At 50.2% G+C, this 23,127-nt stretch overlaps 4 protein-coding genes across 9 annotated transcripts in view; 2 read left to right on the forward strand and 2 right to left on the reverse strand.

Moving 5' to 3' along the window:
- The window catches only part of HID1 (HID1 domain containing), a 28,969-nt gene extending 26,774 nt beyond the window's left edge, over positions 1–2,195 (forward strand). For both annotated transcript variants that reach the window (XM_083805603.1, XM_083805602.1), the window contains exon 19: positions 1–2,195. In XM_083805603.1, coding sequence (XP_083661729.1) covers positions 1–64 — 64 coding nt within the window. In that variant the 3' untranslated portion in view covers positions 65–2,195.
- OTOP3 (otopetrin 3) lies at positions 612–14,733 on the reverse strand. 3 transcript variants are annotated; one of them, XM_083805607.1, is made up of 7 exons: positions 11,237–14,733; positions 9,436–9,845; positions 8,305–8,441; positions 7,519–7,577; positions 6,814–6,932; positions 5,260–6,191; positions 612–4,486 (listed from the first exon to the last, which is right to left on the reverse strand). In XM_083805607.1, exons 2-7 carry the CDS (start codon positions 9,821–9,823, stop codon positions 4,316–4,318), a joined length of 1,806 nt encoding a protein of 601 aa, XP_083661733.1. In that variant the 5' UTR covers positions 9,824–9,845; positions 11,237–14,733; the 3' UTR covers positions 612–4,315. The 3 variants fall into 3 exon arrangements, with proteins under 3 accessions (XP_083661733.1, XP_083661734.1, XP_083661732.1); XM_083805608.1 differs by having other exon boundaries at positions 9,436–10,406; XM_083805606.1 differs by having other exon boundaries at positions 9,436–14,733.
- USH1G (USH1 protein network component sans) overlaps positions 8,301–23,127 on the forward strand; it is a 25,987-nt gene continuing 11,160 nt past the window's right edge. For all 3 annotated transcript variants that reach the window (XM_083805618.1, XM_083805619.1, XM_083805617.1), the window contains exon 1: positions 8,301–8,678. The gene's annotated coding sequence lies outside the window, so the exon portion shown is untranslated. The remainder of the gene's footprint in view (positions 8,679–23,127) is intronic.
- Positions 14,914–23,127, reverse strand: part of OTOP2 (otopetrin 2) — a 27,521-nt gene continuing 19,307 nt past the window's right edge. The window contains exons 2-8 of the mRNA XM_083805612.1: positions 22,820–23,008; positions 21,757–22,181; positions 21,148–21,284; positions 20,472–20,530; positions 19,678–19,811; positions 18,341–19,230; positions 14,914–17,474 (exon numbers count right to left, since the gene is read on the reverse strand). Coding sequence (XP_083661738.1) covers positions 17,304–17,474; positions 18,341–19,230; positions 19,678–19,811; positions 20,472–20,530; positions 21,148–21,284; positions 21,757–22,150 — 1,785 coding nt within the window. The 5' untranslated portion in view covers positions 22,151–22,181; positions 22,820–23,008 and the 3' untranslated portion in view covers positions 14,914–17,303. The remainder of the gene's footprint in view (positions 17,475–18,340; positions 19,231–19,677; positions 19,812–20,471; positions 20,531–21,147; positions 21,285–21,756; positions 22,182–22,819; positions 23,009–23,127) is intronic.

Genomic DNA, 23,127 nt, shown 5'->3' on the forward strand with positions numbered 1-23,127 from the left:
GAATGTGGATCCCCCGATATGGTATGACACGGATGTGAAGCTGTTTGAAATTCAGCGTGTCTAAGAGAGCACTTACAAAGAGAAATACACTGGATCTCTAAGGACTTTGCTGTGTGCTGCTTTGTCACAGCTATTCCTGCATTTCACATCCAGCTGAGAGACCAAAAGGACAATCACTCCATTTACCTCCCTGTCATTTAAAGCTTTAATTGGGACCTGCTTGGACATCCCTCCCCCCAGCTCACTTCTCTCCCCTCACCCTTCACTATGAATCTTGAGTGAAAGATGTGTAAGGGATTGTCCATTGTTGTGGTTGCACTAGAAATCAGACTGTTCTTAGCTCTTCTATTACTCTTTTGCTCCTGGATTTGGTTTGGAAACCAATCTGACCTTGTCCTTGCCCTGGTCAGAGTCAGCATTTAATTGAAAAAGTCTAGCTGTAAATTGGGTGCAAGGGAGAAGCTGCTATTCCTGCAGGAGACAGGGTTTGGAAACGGCAGTTACTTTCATGTGGCTCCATAATGTTTCCGGGGCATCCCTTCTGGCTGCAGGTGTCTCCCTGGTGTCTCAGTTGTATATCGGTAGGGAAATCTTTTCCGTCCAAATGAAAGGGAGAATTTACTGAAGGAAAATTCTGTGTCTCAGTTTTGAATCTCTCTACTCCTTTCCTGGAAAGCCACTTAAGAAATTTTGTAGCAACTGGTGCTTTGGCGTGGCAAGAGAAGTTTTTCTTGGGCTTCCAGGCCCAGCAGCCTGTCCTTCATAGTCAGGTGTTGCAACGGAGTGTGTGCATCACTTTGGAAAGCCCTGCTTGATCCTTGTATACACACAGGAAGGAATGGACTGGCTCAGTGAGAACAAGGAGAAGAGACTGGTAGCCTCCTTTAGACTTCTCCAGTTGACAGAAAGGACAGTGTCACGTGGGTTTAAAAGAAACCATATCCTTCCATCTCTGCCTGGCAGATTGGTGCAATGTAGGGAGTGGAAGGGCCTTTTGCACATGACTGTCTAAGGCAGGGAATCGAGGGAGGCACTCAGGGAAGTTGTGGCAGGAAGTTGGAAGCTGTAGGAGGAAAAGCATCTCCATGTCACTAGGGAGTGGAGAGCGCGAAGGCAAAGTTTGATTCTTCAGGGCATTTTGATAGTGACTGAGTTATCAGATCTTGAATGTATTGGGTCCTGAGTTATGCAAAGTCTGGGAAGCCAGAGTTAGAAGTAGTGGGAGACTGGCTGTCGTTGGCTTGGTTCAGCAGCACGTAGTTGCACACTGGTAGGTGGAGACATCCTGGGGTCTGAGTCAAATTTTAAATTCTGCTGGGAGGGGCTGCTGTCTATGACCTGTGTGGTCTTCAGGCAAAGAAATGTGAGGGGTCCTGTCACGAACTGACAACTTTCCCTCTTCAAAACTTAGCCCTTGGTGCTGTGGTCTTCAGCCTCTTAGGAGGATCCCTGGCCGTGAGCTGTTTGCCTTTGCTCAGAACCAGTGAGATCACTCCTTGGAAACTGGTCTCACACCCTGAAAAAAGGGGCAGGTGAGGCACACAGTCTTGTTTTTGTAACACTTCCCAAAGTTTTGGAGCTGGAGTGATAGCAACACGGCTGTCTGCCTTTCTTCTCCTAGAGAGAGTGCTGCTTTAGTGTACTGCTGGCTTGTAGTCAGGTGGCTTCCTCCACTTTTGGCACTGAAAGTGGATTGGAGTCCTAGGTCAGCTGACAAATGAAATAAAGCCAGAATGTTTTTTATGAAGGATAAGAAATATGGGAAATAGAGGTTAATTTCCCCACCCCATCTCTGCCCCATCTCCAGTCCACTTTGCCATTTAGCACTACACCCATCCTGACCCCATCTCTGTTCAGATACCAGCAGGGTGAGGTCTCTGTTTTACTTGGAATCTCTCATATATACGAATGTGATTTGGTGGGGCCGGCCTCTGGCTGTATGGCACTTGCACCTCACAGCCAGAATGGGACGTTGTTTCCCACGCGCTTGCCTCTTCCCTCCTGTGGATCTGCTGGTTCTCATGATCTCTTCCATCCTCTTTTCTGCTTTGTTTCTTTGTGAGTCCCTCTGGAAACACTTTTTGTTGTTTTTCTTGGTGTTTGGAGTCTAATCTTTGTTCTGTGGAAATCAACTTGCACTGTAAACTATTTGCTTATTTACAGAGAGAAAGATAAAGATTATCTGAAACATGCAATTGGTTGTTTATTTTTTTCCCACAGAGAGGTTTATAATATTGTTTGTTTTATGCTGGGGTAATTTGTGCTACTAGGGAACCATGTGCTGGCTTCTTCTGCAGTGTGTGGATTTTTTAAATCACAAATGAAGATGAGACTACAGAAAAGGAGCCTGAACTGTGTACTTCTGGCCATTTTTGTGCTTACAGCATGAGACATCATCAAAGGTAACTGCCTCAAAAGGTACAGAAAAGGAACTAGAGCAAACAGGAACGAGGTTCCTGAGTTTGTGAACTGTGCACTAAAATCTTTGTGCGGTTGAGACCCATAAAACAGGAGTGCTTTTGCTGTTGCTCCTTGTGGGATTTCTTACCTTTATGTGCAGTGTTAGAACTGAGTGGTGTTAGGAAAGGACACAGAGGGCCTCGTTTTTAAGAACTGGAGGAAGTGGGCTTCATTCCTATTCGTGCTAATCATGTACTCGGGTAATCCAGCCTGTTCACCAGCAAGAAATCACATCAACTTCTCTTTCAGTCCACAGTTGTGTGTAGTACCTACGGGACTTAGCATTTATATCTCAGAGGGAGGCCTCCAGAATCGCTACTCGGTGGAGGCTTAGTAACTAAAACAGTGTTTTAGCTATTGTGCCACAGAAAAAGTCCGGGTCATGGGTTTGCTCATGAAGTACATCATTCCTTGTCCCCACGCTGTCAAAAACTAGGGAGCAGGTTTGAGATTTTTTTTATAATTTGAAAGGGCCAGACCATGGCATGCATCTCCCATAGATCTCTTGGTACAAAATGGAATGAGAATAATAATTAACTTTATTGGAGCCTAATTTATCCAGCTGTTATTTCTCATGGCATATTTCTGTTGACACAGGCCTGAGTAAAAACACCCATTGGACAAAGTTCATGCTCATGCAATCGTTCTCACTTTTAGTTTCAGAGGGAGGTCCTTTCATTGCCTGAATGGTAAATGAGAAGGCGAATGAGATACATGTAGTCGGGGTTTCTAGCTCTCATCACTGGTCCTGTCTTGGGAGTCTACTTATCTAGAGCGTCACAAAACAAACAAAAAACCCAAAACCTTTATATGCTCTTATCCTAAATCCACACTGCTTCTAGGATTGATTTATAGACGAACCAAAGCAATAATGTAGACGCATTTTGTACCATGCTACTTTGGCCTTGGCTAAAGGTTATGAAAGCTCTTGACAACAAAAAAAATATGTAAACCAAGGCCTGCCCTTAAATCTCATATAACCTCTGAATGCTCAGATAACTTTTTGAGTCTGGTCTTTGGTGAGCGAAGAGCATTCCCAGAGATTTCACCAGATACACACGAGCATTCAATCTCTCTTTATTTCCATTCATCAGTCTGTTCTTAAGACCCATAGTCGTAAGCCCCCTTGCACCCCCCCATGTGCTTTCCAAGCAAGCAGCTCCTGCGGAGCACGTACGAACAGGTCTTTGATCAGGCACCACACTGTGGAACTGTATTCCTTCATGTGGACCTTGGGAAATGTTTGTGGATGTGCAAAGCAGCAGCGAGGATAAGTGTTAGTGATCACTACAGCAGCTCCCAGCATAATGGTCCATTTGGAAATTACACAAGTTGTATTTTTGGTTTATTTCTGAACGACTGGGAGTTTGTGCTTCTAGTGGGCCTGGTACTGGTAGGGCTTTTCTGTGCTGCAGGGCGGTGGGTTGGCAAGCAGTGGTGGGGCTGGAGGTCCTTGGCTGTGGATTTTGAAGTTCTGTGGAGTGTAGGTCAGCCTCTGCTCTCGCTGCAGGCTGCTCTTACATTCTTTTGTCTGGAAGAGTTCAACAGCAGCTGGTAAAGTCCCACTTTACCATACAGTATCCATTGGCAGGCTACTGAAAAGTGCCAGCGTGCTCCTGCAGGGCAGTAAGGCAGTTAGTTAGTGGATTTTCATTCTGTTCTCTGTGGAGAAAAAACAACAATATAAACCAACATCATTTTCTTCAAAAGCTCGTGGAGATGTTGTGTAAGGAGAAGTCAAAGCAGAAGCTGGAGAGAAAAAGCTTAAAAGCTTCCACGTGCATATCCACTGCTTACTGCATCCTTGTTCAGCCTTGTCGTTTCACTGCAGCCTCTGGAGTGATGAGAGCTTGGTTCAGGCTGAGATGTAAACCTCCAGAAGTCCCCCAACGGAGTGCATTCTGTAGAACACACCCAGTGGGAGGCCGAAGTTCACAATGGCAAACCAAGTAGAGTAGCCATAAAATGACTTCTCCAGTCCATTCTCAAACACAGGGTGAGCTCCAAATGTGGGCATTATCCACAGCTACAGAGGCATAAGGAAAAAAAAAAAAGCACAAGTCAGAGGATGGCAAGCTGATTCCTACCTGCACTCTAATCTCAGCACTGGCTCAAGGAACTGTAGGAGTATTTCAAGAGTGTCAGAGGGGTCCCCTTGCTTGGGAAGAGGAGGGAAGTTCTCTAGTTATGTTGCTGGCTCCTTGCTACATGTCAAATACTGTCTGTTAAATTTCTGGAAGTTTAATGATAACCTCACTCTGCCCCAGGCAGCTTCATCTTTCTACAGAATTTCTCTGTTTCCTTGACCAATTCATTTTCACTTGTTTAAGGTTGTAATGAAACTTCATGTTGCTTCAGGATGCCAGAGCACATTAGGTGAGTTCCAGTCCTGCAGATTGCTGATTACAAAGCCTCACTGCTGGTTGCTTGTTCCTCCAGCTATCTCATGAAACACCCTTAATGGTTTTTATAATGTTTTCAGAAGCTAAAATCCTGGCATTTAAGGATTTATTAGCTGTCTCCTTCCTGCACCCTGGAAATGTCACCATATTTGGCTCTTAGGTAAAAGAGGAAGCTTAAAATTATGGGAGTGGGAAAGAGGGAGCTCAGAATTACAGAACTGGGACGTTAACAGGAGAACAGACTTGACTTGCCCCACCAGGAGGCTGAAACCTTGTAGGCAAAGCTTCCTTGTCTGGAAGGGTGGCCCAGAAGGAAGATGAAGAGAGCACATCTGTCTTGGTATCACAGGTCATCACGACTCAGTGAAGCTGTGATGTGGCAGAGAGCAATACTTACTATGATGTTGCACAAAACCAAGAAGAACGAGATCTCCTTTAATGCTTTCCTCTTCCAGCTCAGGTGAGAGTAGGAATGGATGTAGGACAGAGAGACTCTCCGGAACTCCTGCCCCAGCTCCAGCACACTCACTCGTCTCTGGTCGTGCGCTTCATGATTTTGCTCTTCACTCACTTCTTCCTCTTTATTGAGCGAGGCCTGTGCGTGCTCCTGTGTGCTCCTTGGTGTCGTTGTCTCTTCACCAGGCAGCTCTGAAGCCACTGAATGCTGCCCAGAGCGTCCTGCGTGCCTTGCCTCAATTGCTGCTACGAATGGTTCCCGTTGGAGCCCATCAATGATGAAGATGTTTTGGGTGATGTACTGGAAGATGAGCAGGACAGAATAGGACAGGATGAGGCTGTTCAACAGGTCCTTGGGGTTGGTGGCCACAATGGCGACGATGGAGAAGTAGGACATGGCGATCTGGCCGAGGGCTGCCCCCATCAGTAGGATCACGTCCAGGCTGCGGGTTGGGTTTTTCAGCGTGTCCAGCTCCCTTTTTTCCAAGGCATGGATGATTGTCCCGGCGACTGCACCCACGCTCATCAGGGGCAGGAGCACGATGTAGTAGGAATAATACATCACGAAAACCTGGCGGTTGGGGGCTGAGCCTGTGGCCTGGATCTGGTACATCATGAAGACGCAGATCCCAATGATTACGGCAGCGGCGCCCAGCAGGGGCCCAAAGACCACCCCCTGGAGCTTGAACTTGGGCTTGGTGTGAGGGGCATGGTGGTGGCTGATGCGTCGCCCCACGTTCTTCCACATGACATAGAGGACAGAGCAGCAGATGAGGCAGTACTCGGTGTTGAAAGGGTAGAGCAGGATGTAGCCCTTCTGAAAGACTTTGCAGGTGGTTGTGTTTGGACATGCGCACGAGTTAGTCTCATTGCCTGGAGTGTGAGAAGAGGAAGGCAACAATTAAGAGGGAGATGGTCTGAATGTCACAGCCATCTCTGGAAGTTTCTTGTGTGCAGGAACAGCATCTGTCTCTATCTCAGTAACAGCAATCAGTAGGAAGTTAGGTCTTCAAGGCTGTGAGGATTCCAGAATAACAGCATTTAGCACATCGTAAGTACTGGATGAGAGATACCCCTTCCTTCACAGCAAAGCCCCCTCTATTAGTCAACCCATCCTGTCCCACTCCACCCGCCCCTTTTTTCCTCCCATGTTCTCAGAAAGTGAAGTATAGCAATGATGTAAGTCTCTTCTACTTTGGCAATGTTTTGCTTTCAGCTGATAGGCAAACGTGAACAAAAAATGCTAATTTACGGTGAGCTTTTCCTCTCCTAGCCCTTGGGTGCATGGCTTTGTGGCACATCCTCCCCCGGCAGGTTGAGATGTCCTCCCTGTGCAGCCCATCTCTTCTAGACAATGTCCAGTAACAGGGAAGTCGCAGAATTTGGGGGAACCAGTTGTGACATCTGAATCGCTGGGATCCAGAACTGTTGTCTCCTCCAGAGGTCATCTACTTCAGCCTAACAGGAGCAGGGATGCGTGATAAAGGAGCCTCACCTGCTAATCGCTGCTCCACCTCTCGCAGCTGAGATTCAATCTCCATGTGGATGGAGTCATTGGTCACTGCCAAGAGCCAGAGGAGGAAGTTAGTGGCTATGGTCAGCATCAGCCCACACCTGGACGAACAGAAAGGCGCTTTTAAAGTCTTGCCTGTGGAGGTTGTTTATATCTGAGTGTACATCCCCCTGCCGTGAAGTGCTGCCCTTTGCTTCTCACTTGCGTGTGCATGGATGCATGCAAATATTGTGCTTTTGGGCCTGTTCTGTGTGTGGGCACTGGGACATGGCTTTGCACGTGCAAATACAGCTGTGCATGTCCCCATGTGGCCATTTGCAAAGAGCAGGAAGGCTCCTTGCTGAACCTGGCCTGGCTCTGGGTGCGGATGTGGGGGGGAAGGTTGAGACAACTCCTAGTGGTGGGACTGGGGAGACCACCCCCATGAATTAATAGGGCCATGAGCCACGCAGTGGGAAGGAATTTGGAAACAAGAGGAAGCAGTTGAAGGCACATGTGAAACCAGAGAGAGATGGTGAGGAGCATGGGTCTGGTCGTGTCGTAGCTTGGTTCTTGTGTGATGCAGAATAGAGAGAGTTTGTGCCAGGTCAGATGGAGGCAGGTCTGGCAGAGACAAGGGGGAATAATACATAGAAAGGAATAATTCCTCTAGGGGAGTGGAAGGCTTTTTTTCCCCCCTTTTTGTACCTGGTGAGGTTGTGCTGGACTTGAATGCAGTCCTTTGAGTGATGCCACAGAAAAAAAGCCTGCAAATCAATAACAATAATGTGAGCAGGGTGAAGCTGGCAGCATGCCACATGCGGTGGAAAGGGCTGGGCGGGCAAGACGGCACGTGTCTGGGTAGGAGGAAACCTGCCTCTATGCACAGGGACGCTTGTGTACCTGCGTTTCAGTGCTGGCACACATGCCGGCATCCTTGGGTGACCCCAGCATGTGTGTGCCTGCACCTAATGCCAAAGGAGGTCTGGGAGATCTGCCTTTTTTTGTCTTGTGTATACCAAGGTGTTTGCTGCTGGGATGGGAGCTAGCTTACTTTTCAAATACGGGTTTGGGCAAAAAGAGGCTTGGTACCAAATGGCATGAGATATTTTACATGCATAGGATTTTTTATTTTTATTTTTTAATGGGGGATGTATTAGCAAATAGAGAGGCTGGTGCAAAGATATTTCTGTGAAGTTTCCTTTCCTCTCTCCCTACTTCTATGTTGCAAAGCAAACCCATCTGGGTTCTGCAGTGTGTCAGCGAGCGCTAGAGCAATGTCTTTCTAAATCTTACTACTTTGTCTCTTAACCTGCCACATTGGGAATGTGGGTGGGTGTCATTTGAAATGGCATTTGATACTTCAGTGCTCATGAGAACACCTGCCTCACATGCACCCGCTTTCCCAAGTCTCCCCACTTCCCCCCGCCCCTTTGCCTCCCAGCAGTGGGACAGAGAGAGCAAGCGAGCTCCCAGGAGGGTGACGTGCGTTACCTGGGTGGAAACAAAAAGGATTTCAATGCTGGGGAACACGATTTCCACCTTGGATTTGCAGTGGATTTGTATTATGCTGTAGCCGATCTGGAAGACGTTCAGGAGGACGCTGAAACTGCCAAACAGCAGCAGTGACCCTGGACAAACAGCAAAAGCACCAGTAAATAAGCAAAGACGCGTGTGAGGAGCATCTGAGCCCAGCTGGGGACTGGAGACTCCTGGGTTTGTGCAGAGCTGGTGTCCTTCCAGTTTGGAAGTCCCGTGATTTTAGAGAAGGGGAGAAAGGGAAGCCTGGGTCCTGAACCCAGTTGTGTGCTTTGGCTGGTTGGAGGTGTTGAGATGATGCAAGGTGTTTTCCTGTGCGTGGATACAAGGTGGGAATGTGTTGTGTTTGGTTTTTTTTTTTGCCTTTTCTGTGCGAGCTGGAGTGACAGAAGTAAGGTAATGATGGGCGATGGTTTCTGCCTTGTGGAGAAACCCCAAGACAAATGCAGACCTCGCTGAGGCTTTTGGCAGCAGCAACCTGAAGAAGTTGGGACCCGTCCCGCTGTTTTCTCTTTCTCCTTCAATGCCTCTCTGCAGCCTCAGGTAGCTTGCAGCTTTCTTCCCTTCAATTCTCCCTGCTCAATTATCAAGACCGTGCACTAATTATAAACTCCCTGATAGGCTAGAGGCAGGGCTGCTTAGAGAAGTGTCACTTCAGAAAGTGGGGCAGCTACCGATGGAAAATCTCCCAGGAAAGCCAGGTGTCACTGCGCGGTGACTCACTGGGCAGGAATCTTCCCCTGGAAACGGGAGCGCTGTGACGTTAAACAAGGGCGAGGGAAGCCCGGGGCTGCACCACGCTCATCGCTGGGCTGTGGGTGGGAAGGGACCACAGTGCAAGTTTGCACCGGAGGCTGAAGGAAAATCAAATTCAAGGCTTCCCTGGCTGCTCTGCTTCCTCCCTGTGGCATCCCCTGTGCCCCCGTCTTCCCCCTGGCTTTGCACCACAGGCTGGCAGGGCACTGGGAGACTCACATTGCCCTACGTACATCTCCTGTGGCTTCTAGATCTTTTAATAGCAGGGAATTCTGTATCTTCCAGGAGGAAGGGGGAAGGCATGAGATGGTAAATAAAAGCAGAATTTACCCCTAATCCAGACTGGTCCCGCGTGAGAATCCCGGTAGAGCACGGCGTGTGGCTGCCGACTGGTGCCCAGCAGGTAGTAGATGATCCAGCACAGGCACACGACCTTGAGGATGGAGAGCAGGATCCAGACGTCCGCCAGCGTGATGGCCACGTGGTTGAAAATCATGCTGCTGATGAAGGCGCTGCCCAGAAACACCACATTCATGGCCAGCAGCCCCGAGAAGAGCTGCCCGGCTTTCTGAGCTTGCCTGTCGCGCTGCTGCAAAGAGCAGTGGCGGTACAGCCAGGACTTCTCATAGTGGATCGTGGAGGTGCCCGCTGGGGCTGAGGTCGACCTCCTCTTGCAGTGGTGGCAGGGCTTTTGCCTCGAGGCTTTGTCGCCTGACATGGCTCCTCTGCCTGCAGGTCACCTGCCACGGTGAACAGAGGGGGGTTAAAAAGCGTAGGGGCAGTAGGGGACATGCTGGGTTGGGAGGTGCTGTGCACTGGTGTCAAAGCAGCTTGTGCAGGGACCTCCCTTACTTGCTTTGCAGCTTCCCTTTCCCTCTCCAAAAGCTGGATGAGAGGAAAAAATAGATTGGTGTTTAGGCCAGGTTAGCATTAAAAATTTCCAGAATCATTGCAAGGCACAAAGAAAAGGCCCTTCTACCAAAAACTGTCTAGAGACGCTTGCATTACAATGGCCATTTGGTGTCTCTGTCCTTCCCAAATGTACCTGAAGTTGTTGGGACCAGAAGTGCCCAAACTGTTTTCATCCTCACCTTTCACACCCCCGTGTGCAGCCCTGGGTTCAGGTCTCCTCCTTTCCCTTTGTTGCTGTAGGGATTAGGTGGGAATGCAGAACAAGCTCAGACCTGCTCTGACATTCAGACCTGTTTGATCTTGGTTGATGGGTCCAACCTCTCTTCTATGTTTTTGGGCTCTGAGATTTACATCGCACTCTTTGTATGGGTGCATAAATTGCGACAGAGCTGGAAAGGAGGGAAAAAAAAAAAGGAGGGGTCTGTAAATTTTGATCCAAGCTGCTGGGAAAAGACCCGGCCTCCCACCCCAGAGGGCTGAGATGGGCAAAGTTAACACCATTTTTTCTATCTTTTTCTTCTTGTAGCACAGAGGAAAAAGCACAGAGCCCTGAGCACACTGACACAGAGGATTTTGAGGGATTGGCCCAGAAAAATGGCCAGAGCCTGGGAGCTTTTCTATCCAGCTTTTGGAAAGATCTCAGGAGAAGCATATTGCCCTCGACAGCGTGATCTCCTTGGCTGGCAAGCTGCGGTCAGGCGAGACCAGGCTGCCCATGGACGCAGCTCGTGGGGACGCGCCGTCACCCAGGGAGCAGTGTCTCTGCCTGCAGAGCGGGGTGGCTGGGGTGACAGCAGTCCCTGAGATGCTTTATGCATTCATCTCGGATCTTTGGGAGAGAAGTCATCTGAGAAGGGATTGAAATTTCAGTGCTTCCCTCTTTGTGTGCGCACTGAGATGCTGTCTCCCTTTGGTCGACGGGGATTCAGTGCACTTAGTGGAGATTAATCCCAAACTCTTCCCTGTTTGCCTCCCAAACTCTCCTAGCACAGGATCAACTGCCCTCCCCTCTCCTAGGGCCATAGCTATGCAGCTCTGCGGGCACAGGAGGAAGCAGAGAGGCCACAGCATCACAAGAACCAGACAAAAACACATCCAGACTGCAGCAGGAGGCACCCAGCGCCCAGACGAGGCTGTGCGTGGCAGCTGCTTTCTGCAGCCCCAACCCCTTGACCCTGGACCCGTGTGCCACCGAGAGCAGCCAAATGCCAGCCCTTACCTCCGTGCAGCCTCCTACAGCCTCCTGCAGCCCCGGTTAGAGCCAACGTCGCCAGTACCCACTCGGGTGCCCCCGGGATGTCTCTGTCCTTGCCGGACCGAGGTGCAGGCAGAAGCCGGCAGGACTGCGCCTCGCCGAGTGTGGCCTCTGCTCTGAGCCTATTGATTTTTTTTATTTTTTTTCCACCTTGTTTACTTTGGGTTTATTATTGTCATTACTTTAATTACTCAGCCAGAAGCTCTTGGCTCTGCCAGGGGCAGCCAATGGGGAGCAGCTCCTTTATACACCTGCTGGGTTGCCCCATGCGAGCGGCCTTGGCACAGGATGTGCCAACTGGTAAAACCACAAGCCGTGGTGACTAATTTGTGCCATGGCTCGAGCAACCCTGGGGCTTAATCTCCTGGCACGGGCTTGCTCTGGGGTGCAGAGATGGGCGTGCTTGGCTTTGGCTAAAATCAGTTCCCCACTCGCTTGTTTTCAGGTAATTCCTAAGGTTTTCCTCAAGCGTGCGACTACTTTGTGTCTTTATCCATGGCACAGATACCCAAAAGGCAAAACTCAGTCCAGCCTAGGTGCAGAGACTGCCTGAATTTGAGGTTCTTTTGGCAGAAATGTGTCTGCTTTCAGGGCTGATAGCTGTGACCTGTAGATAATGGCTGCAGAACCAGACTCTTGTGCGCAGACCCCACAGGCTCAGCATTGTGATGTTGGGGATGCTTTAGGCCCAAATTTTGCTATATCTGTTTCTGTTGCATGACAAATTAATTCTGTTTTGGGATTCTGTGGTGAGCTGATCCCCCTGGTTTCGTGGTTGGAAATGGGGATTTGCCATTTCTGGATGAACCAGTGAGTGCAGAGGGTCGTGCTGCAAGCTGAGGAGCTGTTTGAGTGTCCCAGGATGAACTCCCAGAAGCTCTGGGTTCTTGCAGCTGGCAAACACGTGAGCTTGGCGCTGAAAGCCAGGAAACGCTTACAAGAAACCGATAGGGGGTGGAGTGGGTGGGGGAGTGCAGGTTATCATCCGTCGGGATGTGACGAATGGACGGAAAACAAGAGGGAAGGGGGCCTATTGCTCCCAGGTGAGAACACCCAGCATGCGCCAGAGCAGCTGTTGCATTTCATGTCTGCCGGTAAAAGGGTCATGTTTAACATCTGGTTGTGGTGGAGCCAGGATGCTTTGATCTGGGCAGGTTTTTATGACTACCCATGGCTGGATTTGTTCTGCCTTCCCACGTAGCATCAGCACCTCCAGCCTGCGTGCAGGACCTTGCTCTTTGCCTTGTTGCTCTGGGGTTCTCTGAGTGCCACCAGGTTGCTTTTGGGTGCCTGGCTCTACTTGTGACCCCATTCCAGAGCTTTGCAGTGAACTTGGGATCTCCCAAGACCTACTTGGTGGTCTTCTTATTGAACAAAGCCAACAATTTTCATGTGAGGTGTTAACAAACCTGGCTGCTTTTTAGTGTGCTTGATTGTAAATTGGTGTGACCATGTAGAGCTGGGAAATGGAGGCCAGGAGTCTGAATATACCCTTGGGTAAGGAAATTTAGGTGAAATCACAGGACCCTCCTTTAAAGATGAGCGTGAAGTAAAATGCTGGGGCCGGCCTTGCCCAGTGGTTTTGCCAACAGGACTGTGCATTTGGGCTGCAAAGATGAAGCATCCTTTGTAGCCCTCACTGGCTTTGGAGGTGAGATTAAAGTCAAAGGAGGTGTAAATCCCTGGAAGACTAGTTAATGCTCTAGATTTGGCCTTTATGTTGAAGAATGGCAGCTGTTAATAGTTAAAAAGCTTAAACATATTGACACAAGTTTAAACAAGAGATGTTAAACATGCAAGTGTGCAGGAGAAGGGCCAAAAGTGGATGAATTGTGCTGATGGGATCAATCACATAAATCCAGGTGGTTCAGATTGCTGCCCTGGAGAAGCTGCCTTTACTTGGAGGCCAAGGGAAAGCTGCTAAATGCCCCTCTGCTATCAGCAGGGTGCTTGTTAATGGCGTTATCTGCGCTTAGCAGTAACAGCACCCAGGCTGGGCCAAGCGGATCTGTAAACAGGAGCCAAGGAGGAAGGAGGTTTGCGCCTCACCACCATGTTTGCCCAAAGGCTTTCTGAGGAATGCTGAGCGCCTCGTGCCTCCCCAGCCAGCCCACACCCTTCCTTCTTCCCCTCCGCTGATAACCGTGCCGGTGACGTCTCCTGCAGGCCCAGGGAGCAAGCACTCTTTGGGGGTCACCACGGGAGCAGCTTTGTCCCGTGTGGGCAGGGTGAGCCCAGCCCTGGCACCCGGCTCCGTCCCCGCCATGCTCAGCTCTGTGTCCTCCTCTCTGGCCCTTGGCAGAGGCTGCTTGGGCCTCCTGTGGGCATTGGGGTGCCCCTTGCTGGCCGGCCCATTACCTCGGTCTCTGCAAAGTGTTCCTCCATCGCCAGCTCCTGGCCTGGCTCCAAGCAAGCCCCCAGAGCCAATCCTGCCTTGTGCCACGAGCCCATCACTTGCCCCCCGCCTTGTGACCTTCTCGATGCATCTGCTGCCCACTGGCAGTAATGATTAACGTAGATTGCTCCCCTGTCACTGACGTACCTCAGAGCAAATCACTCAGATAAAAGACTTTTTTTTTCCCCCCCTGCTAATAAAACAAAACTCGCCCTCAAATAACAGATGATTAAGAAGCAGAGGAGGGGGTGGGAAAGCCCTGGTAGTGCTGGGATGATGACTCAGGTCAGGCCTTGGTCGTGACCTTCCCCGCTCTGTTATGAGCAGCGCTTTCTTGTTTCCTGCTCTTCAGCTCTCCCCCTTCTCACTTCTCTGCCTGCAAAGCCTTGGCTGTGGCACCTTAACCCTGGGCTCCCTTGAGGGGTGACTGTATCGGTGGGGTTCAGCGCTCCCACCGAGGCCCTGCAGCTCAGCTCCTGGCACCCCGGGGTGTTTCTGTACCGAAGTGAGTGCTCCTGAAGCTCCTGCAAGGCCTGAGGGCCCCAGCGGCAGCTCTTTGGTTTCCTGCAGCTCTTCGTGTGCAATGTCAGCCACTTGGCAGTCACCGTGAGGCACGTCGCTGCCCCCTTTCCAAATGCAGGCCTGATCTCTGCTCCGTAACCGATGGCAGCCCTCCCGGTAGGATGCTGCCAGCCCGGCCTTATTCTCCGCTCTGACACAGCACCCAAGCCCCGTGCCTCGGTTTCCCGGCCTCCAGGTGTGGAAGGTGGAGCTGGCAGCAGTGCTTTGCCCCTCTCACGAGGACAGAGGAGCTCTCAACTAACAGGACCCCTTCATGTCTCTCAGGTAGGCCGTGTTGGGGCTGCTCTCCCCTCCTTCCAACTCCCTGGTAAGAAGAGGAGTTGCTTTGAGCGACGGGGCTGTGAGAAGGGCACAAGACTTGGATCGGGCACGTTGCCTTGCAGGGCTCGGCAGCGGCAGCGCCTACCCCATGGCACACCCAGCTTTTGGTCCCAAGCCTGGGATGCTTGGCAAATCTCCACCAGCCTTGGAGATAATCCCTTTGCACACTAACTGACAACAGAAATCTTTTGGGTAGGCAGTCCCTGAGCACACAGCAGGGCCCATGCTCACAGAGGGGTTTTCTTAAGGCTTGGGTGTTTTTTTCAGTTTGTTTGAGGGGTGGTGTTTGTTTTTTTTGGGGGGTGGTGTGTTGTTTTTTTTTCTTTTCTTTTTGGGCTTGTTAATACTCTTTCCCTCTCCTTTATTGTGTATATAGATATAGGGAAATAGCTATTTGTGAACCCCACCTGCTGCCTCCCCCAAAATGCAAGTGTGTGGCTGGAAGAACGCAGCCCTCAGCTGCAAACCACAGCCGTGCCCGCACTTGCAGCACAGAGATACCTCAGGTTAGCAAGTGGGCATCACAGACTTTGTGGCATTCCCAGAATTGTGATTTATCAGGGTGTGATAACCTGTGGCTGGATGTTGTGGTTCCAGTTGATCCGTCACCTTGGAGTGATTGGTCTGGGATTCAGTATCAGTGCTGCTTGGGTTGTTGTGGGGTTGTCCCTGCACCCATTTTAATTTTATTTAGTCCCAGAAATGCCTCTGTGGTTACTGCTCTCTTGGCACTTCGCATGCTGGCTTAGTGCACCCAGGCTTGGGAACCTGGTATCAGGCACTGGGTGTGCAGGAAGAAAACCCTGCATGCCCCTAAGGAACAGAGGTGGTGATTGAAGGTGTTGTGTGCCCATCAGAGCTCAGCAGCTTGGGGTAAAACAAAGCACGAGGGCATACGTAGGACTGACGTCTGCGCACAATTTGCGTCTCTTTCTTGACATAACCTGTGAATCCCGCAGTTAAAATTAACAAGGCTTTTGTTTCGGAAAAAGTGGTTTCTGGGCAGAGATTTTATCTTTACCAGATCAATGCCAGAAAAGAGTTAAGCCTCTGCCAGGTTGATGGGGCAGGAGAGGCAGGCAGGCTGCTCCCAGGCTCGCAAAGGGGAGGAGGGACCCACCCAGGGGTGCTGGGTCACTGCAGTCTCCTGGGGGCAGGGGAAATGGGCTCACGGTGCCCAATGCCAGCCCCAGAGAAATGGTGGAGTGATGAGCCTGGTGTCAGACCGCCCAGGGGCACCGCTGCCTTCTGGTTTGGGGGTCTGAGTCTGTTTCTGGAGGGGGAAGGTGGTTTGAGATGCCCGGGCTGGCAGTGCTAGCACAGTGCGTGCAGTCTGGGCTGTTAGACAGAAAATCACATCACTCGGTTTCAAATATCATGATTTCCTTTTATTTTTATTTTTTTTTTCCTTTGGCAGATGCACACATGTCTGTAGGAAAAGTCTGAAAGATTTCTGCCGCCTGTGCGCTATTCTTTATTTGAACAATAACCTTGGATGTCTCAGGGTACGGACGGCTGCCTCAGCTGTGCCATTTTGGCACTCATCTTCCCTGCTGAGTGACACCAGGCGGCATGGGCTTCCCACGGCTCCGCTTGGTCCCTGGGCACGGCGGACGGCCCGTTTCTACTTCCTGCAGCCCAGGAGTCCTGCCCTGAAAGCCTCCTCAACCATACCATGGTTCACAGAGAGCTGCGGGCACCCAGAAACTTGTGCCTCAACGCCCGCACGGGCTGGCAGGTGCAGTGCAATCGTACCTTGAGGGCATGGGAGATCAAGGGAGAGCTGTAGCATTGGACTGATTGCTGTGTTGCAGGGTGCAGAAGGTCCCTCTAGGAGGTCAGAGTTACAGTGAAAATCAATAAATAATCTTGTGTACAAAAATGTTTGTATATTTAAAAAAAATCATCATCTATTTAAAAAAAAAAAAGAAAAACAAATCTCTCCATCATTCTGTATTGCCCATAAGATATTTATGGCTCTTGAGCCCTGATTCGGGAAAAAATGGGGGAAAAATGGGCTTCAACCTTGTCAGGGCCAGCCCAGGACTGCGCATAGCACTCCCTCCTGGCGCAGAAAGCTTCCCCCAGGAGGAAGGGAAACAACGGGCTGATACAGAGAAGGGGCGAGAAGGCCAGTTGAAATGGGCAATACAAAGAGGAAGGATCCAGCATTTCCCCAAACCTTTCTTGATCGCTTGTTTTTCACATCTCTGCAGGGGAGTGGTTTCTGACTGGCCATACCAGAAGGCGAGTGGTTTCCCTTTCTTTGCCTTCCGCACCTGGGTTAGCCCCTCGTGCCCACTGGTCTCTGCGTGCAGGCAGGATTGGCCCCGTTTGCAGGCAGACACTGACTGTCCAATGGGGCTGAGCACCTACCCCACGGGACAATAAGTCAGTGGCGTGGAGTGAACAGGCTTTTAAGAAGGAAGGTATGTGTCTTTGCATGAATCAAGGGTAATAACCATGATCCTATGCTGGATCCTTTTTTTCTTTTAAACTCTAAGAACTTCAGACACACATATGCACATCCATCCACACACAAGTAGCAAAAATAAAATCTGGACTATGTTTGGATGATCTTCACTGACAGTTCAGAAATGCCCCAACACTGCGAGGGGACGTGATTCAGGCAGTGCTGGGAATCCCTCGGGACCCCTGGGCAGTCTCCCAGCCCTGGGGTGGGAAGAAGGTGGATTGCTCAAGGAGGATCTCATCTTCCTTGCAAGAGATTCTTTAGGACATGATGTAGACCTCCAGCAAACTGGCCACTGCATGCATTCGGTAGAAGATCCCAAAAGGCAGGCAAATGTCCACAATAGCCGGCCACATGGAATCGCCATAGAAGTTCAGTTCTGTATCATTGTCGAAGTGGGGCCGGGCGCCAAACGCTGGCATGATCCAGAGCTGTTTGAGGAAATGAGAGAATAACACTGTGGTGAGAAAGGCGTATGGCAGAGCAAGCACCTGCAGTGACAGCTCCCGAGAGAGATGAGGAAAGAACAACCTTCTGAGTGTGAGACCAACGCGAGGAGCTCCTGTTCACAATCAAGATCAAATATGAGCTAGTGTTGTACCGAAAGAACAGTTTCAATTCATGCGCAGAAGATGGATTTGGAAGAAGGTGAGCATGTCGTGTGTCAGTGTGGACGTGGCCTGCTCAGGCTCTGGGAGGAGCAAGCAAGGGTAGGGTTGAGCTGGCAGCAGCTTGGGCTGCTCAGGCTCAGCATGCGTAAGTTAAGCTCAGAAGCTCAGCCGGAGTGTGTGTGGTTGGGTGGGAGTCGCCAGCATGTTCTTTATCAGCTGATGCGTAAAGTGAGTTAGAGGATGTGATGCATTGACCAGCTGGGAATCTTGAGATGTAATGTGTAGCTTGGCACCTTCGAAGGTGCAGCTGTAATTCTTCTTTGAATCCACCCAACATCCTTTCTTTGGGTGAGTAAGAGAAGGATTTAATCTATTTTATTGCTTTTAGTAAGCTACTCTACTATCTGCTCAATGAAGCTACTGAAACTAATTCTTTTGTACCCACCGATTTTGTCTGATATTCTGTTGATTACTGATGCCCTCTCTCAGCAAAGCCTAAAATATCTTAACTCCAGGAGACTGGCTCTTTTAAATGACAAGGGAATTAGAGCTGGCTGCTCTTAAAAATGTAAGTAAGTCCACTCCCCATGCAGTGGAAGCACAGAAAGGGTAGTTTTTGCATGGGCCACATGCTTTCCTTTACAGATACTTGTGCTCGCTCCCCTCTTCCCCCTGCATGTACTCACTATGATATTGCTCAGCAGGAGGAACATGGAGATCTCCCTTAAGCACTTCCTCCTCCAGTTCATCTTCTTGGGGGCCGTGAGGGACCGCACAAGGTCGGAAGGAAGGCTGGCCTCGGTGCCAGGGGCAGTGCTAGGTGCCAAGGTGCTGCTGCCATCAGGCACGCGGAGGGACACCGCACTGACATTGACAAAGGTGAGACCACAGAGGTCCTTCTGGCGAGAACCGTGCTTGTGGTCTTCCTTGGGGGGTTGCCGATGAAGGCCTTCGATGATGAAGATGTTCTGGAAGGTGTGCTGAGCAATCATCAGGAGGGCGTAGGTCAGGTTGAGTGCACTGATGGCGTCCCTTGGTGTGCTGGCCACGATGGCCACGATGGAGTAGTAAGAAATAGCATACTGCCCCAGGGCTGCGCCCATCAGCAGGGCCACGTCCAGGGTCCTGGTTGGGTTCTTGTGTCGGTCCATGTCTCTCTTGTCAAAGCGGTAGATGACGGAGCCTCCGATGCAGACGAGAGACATCAGGCCCAGACACACGATGTTGAAGATGTAGTACATGGTGAGCGCTTGGCTCTTCTTGCTGGATTCAGTGCTGGAGTTTACCTGCACCTCGTAAACGATAAGGACTCCCAGGCCGCTCACCAGAATGATGAGGCCCAACACGATGCCTACAAAGAAGGTCCTTCGGAAGAGCTTGAACTTCAGGTGGTGAATGTGGTGGGAGTGGTGGTCTATAAAGCGGCCGACGTTCTTCCACATGACGTAAACCATGGCGGAGGCAAACAGGCTGTACTCAATGTTAAAGGGGTACAGCCAGAAGTATCCATTCTTGAAGATTTGGCAGATTTGGCTGTTGCAATTGCAAACTTCAGCTGAGCTACTTCTCATTCCCACTGAAAAAGATAAAAACACATAGATGTATTACAGCTAGAGGCCAGCACTTGTTAGCAGCCACGAAGAACTGGATGGTTAGGATCAGTGAAAAACAAGACCACGGACAGAAGAATACATGATCTTTGAAAACAAGGACGCATCAACCTCAGCTTTTTGGTGTTTGTGTTTTTTCTAAAGAAGTTAGGTGGCAGCTTAAATCTCTTTTTACCTCCCTTCTTCCTTCTCATCCCATTTGTCCAGACCCTTCCACCTTCCACTCTCCTCTGTGATGCACACTGAAGAAACGAATATTAAGACCTGGCTTTTAACATACCGGCTCTGTTAAAGGAATCTTCAGCTCTAGATGGGCCTTCTGAAAATGCCCTGATAAAACCTGATGTGAAGATCAATTTCTACCCCAAGTGTTCAAGTCCTGCACCAGATGGCTTCACAAATGGGCAAATTACCTTTCAGGAGCCATCTGAGGAGGTCATCTGTCACATTTTTCTTCAACTTTGAGTGTGCTTTGTGAACGGACTCGTCTGTCACTGCAGACATCCACACCGCTAAGTTTGTAGTCAGAGTTAGCATCAAGCCGCACCTGCAGAAGAAGGAGGAGGATCCCCAGATTAAGGCAATGGCCTTAGGCCGTGTTGCTCCCATCCACGTTATAGACTTGTGCGTGTGGTCAGAGGGACTGTGGGAGCTGCCTGAAGTGGTTTGAGGACTCTGGAGTTGTCAAGGCTAGAAGTCCTAAACCTTTGCTTTGCTGTTCTCACTCCCTTCCTATTTCTTGTCCATGCTCATAAGAATTAGCAAAGCCTGAATCCTCCTGTTGGTTTTGGAGGAGCTTCTCAATAGGGAATAGATTAATAGGTCTGGGTTGGTCTCCAGTGTTGCAAAAGTGGACAAGATCTTGTTTCTTTTTCTTTTTTTTTTTTTTTAGCCTGAGGCTTGCCCACTGCATTTTGCTTTCCATAGGGAAGCAGAAGTCAGCTATGAAGCATTTTATATAATGCTAATCATTTATTTAATACTAATCTGTTTGAGTTATGCTTGTATTCCAGCCCTGCTCAATCCATAGGTCATAAACCTCAATGGTTCCAGGCTAGCTGGAAACTTGGCAGTTTTAGCTTTGGCTAGCATTAAGGGAGATGGGATTATCCCCTTGTGGCATCTCAGCTGAGTGAGAGAGTGCAGGCGATTTGCAGTGGCCCCATTTTTCTGGACCAGAGGGATAAAGAAGAGCAGCAGTGCTCACCTGGTAACATTCAGGTGGACGTGGACGCAGTCTTTGGCAGAGATCCACAGGAAGTATGTCTGGCAAGGACACAAGAAGAAAAAGAAAGCTTTGTTGCAAGAAAGCCATCGTTCTGAAGCAGGGATCTCTCTTTAGCTTTGGTCCAGCCGGGCACAGGCTGTGAGCCCATAAACCTGGCCATTTTGTTTGCTCTCTGCGGTCTGTTCTTTGCTCCTCCTGCCCAGTCCCACTGCCCCTGCTCTGCCTGTGCCCAAACCCTATTCCTACCTAAATTGTCCCTGTCCAACTTCTTTCCCCATTGGTATTGTCCCAGAGCAGGTGGTCCTCTGTGCATGGTCTGCAAACTGCAAGGCAGTCCCTGCCCTGCCCGTCCTCCTCCCTCTCTTTTCTTCATGGGAAAGACCTGGCTGGATGCTGCTTAGAGCCTGTGGCAAGGCATCCTGGCGTAAATCCAACTGTCACAGGCTGGGACTGCTTTGAATCAATGCCTCAAACCGAGTTGCCACAACTGGAAGTTGCTGTGGTTTGCTGGAGGTGATGTTTGCTGAGGCTGGGCTGAATTGAGCCGCCTGCGTTTGCCACAGAGGGAGCTGCCCTACGTCCGTGAGACTGGAGCTCCTTCCCCTGGTGGCTCTGTCCCTCTACAACTCCCCAGGGCACAGCGCAGCCGCCTCACCTGGACAACCACGAATATTGCTTGCACAATGGGGTAGATGATTTTGATCGCAGACAGGCAGCTGTAGAAGCTGGAGTAATATCCTATTTTGAACACATCCATGACAAGGCTGAAAATGGCAAACAGGATCAGGCCTCCTGTTGAAGAACCAGAATATTTGTGGTTGGAGAGATGTATGCACGTGGGATAATGCAGATGGGGGAAAGGAAGAGGAGGAACTACTGCCATGGAGAGGCTTTGCTTCTACTTCAGTTTTTCCTCTCCCACCACCCAAATCATGGAGTAATTTTGGCTAGAAGGGATTTCGGAAAGTCATCTGGATCAACACTCCACTCTGATTGGGACTAACAGGTCTTGCAATGGAAAATGGCAAGGCTGGGAAGGAGCCTGGTGTTGTAAAGAGCTGAGAGCCCTTGCAGGTAAAGGGAGACCTGGCAGTGAAGCCGGGGGGGACTAGGAGCAGACCTGAAGCAGGGCATGATGCTACACCCCAGCACAGGAGAAGGAGCCTGTGCCCCAGGTGGTCGTCCCTTCTTGTAATAATTAATGCCCATGTGAACTGCTCATCCTGCCTCTCGCCTCCAGCCTCAGCTCCCCAAGAGCTCCTACCTCTCAGCCAGATGGGTCCAGCGTGGGAGTCTTTGCAGAGGATGGCATCTGGGCACCGGGCGGTGCTGACGAGGTAGAAGATGATCCAGATTATGACTATCAGCATCATGACAGTCAGCAGGAAGAAGACATCGTAATCATGCACGGCAATTTTCTCAAAAGCCCCGCTGCTCACCAGCGTGCAGGCCAGCAGGGCTAAGTGCACGGCCAGCAGGATGGAGAACATGCGGCCGCCCTTTTTCCACACTTCCTTGGAAGCTGGAGTGGAGGGTTGGTGGCTATAAGGTGCTATCTGGCTCGAAGCCAGGCTGGCTTTGTCGTCCTTGTGTCCGCAGCCCATGCTGGAGTTGGAGCGTCGGATCTCGCTGTCCTTCTGCACGGGCTCTTCAGTCATGGTTCAGCTATGCCGTAGCTGAGGGTTGATGCTGCCGGGAGGAGAGGCCGTGAATGAGAAAGGTCACTTCATTTTGAATAGTCCAGGGCTGGACCAAAGTGAGACGTGGTGCGAGGAGGAGCGAACGTATCAGGGGAATGGGAAAGGCTGAGACAGGAAGCGCAAAAAGAAGGATGGGCTCATTTTCATGCCTTTTCTTCCCGGTTCCCTGAAGGCTATATTCTTTCTTATGATGCTTTTGCCTGGGGAGATCCCAGGTCAATTTGACAAAGCATGCCTAGTTTGCCACACCACATATTTATTGGTGTTTATTGATGTAAGATACTGGAAAAGCACCAGAAAAGCACTCCCAAGCTCAAACACCCTGAGGCAAATATCCAACGTGGTTTGATTTCTAAATGTCAACCACTACACGTTCAGAGAGAACGTCATACTTCCTGGCTCAGAAGCAGGCTGCTGAAAGGTAAGAAAGCCCTGGGTGTCTTTGGAACCTCGCACCATGGTTTATAGCAGTTCCAACAAGAGTGCTATGAGCTGTGTCTGCTCTCATCCCTTCTAAAGCCCCTTCTCCATGCCAGGTTTGAGACTTCATTGGTTCTCTACAAAGGTTCTCTACAAAAAGCCTGAATCAAAGCAAAGTAACTGTTCAAACTAAGCCATTCCACCAACCTTGATTTGCTGCCTGGAATCCAAATCTCTGCTCTCACCAGGCTGAGAAGTTCCCCTGGTGCCGCACTTTGGTCAGCCGAAGAATTTATACCCGTTGGGATGGCTCTGTGATTTACACCATGTCTGGAGCTGGCAGCAGCGCTTCATGGGCTTCTCAGGGAAACTCACGCGATCCATTTTAGGCAATAGCTGATTTGGGGGAAGCAGGAGAGAGATAAGGGTTATTTACCTGGGGAGGGCACGAGGTGAGCGCGCTGCTGAGAATGGCACAGACCGTTCGGGCACAGGGTCACAGTTGCCGTAGACAG

The sequence above is a fragment of the Anser anser genome, assembly GCF_964211835.1.
Source record: "Anser anser genome assembly, chromosome: 19".
In the NCBI taxonomy this organism is placed as follows: Eukaryota; Metazoa; Chordata; class Aves; order Anseriformes; family Anatidae; genus Anser; species Anser anser.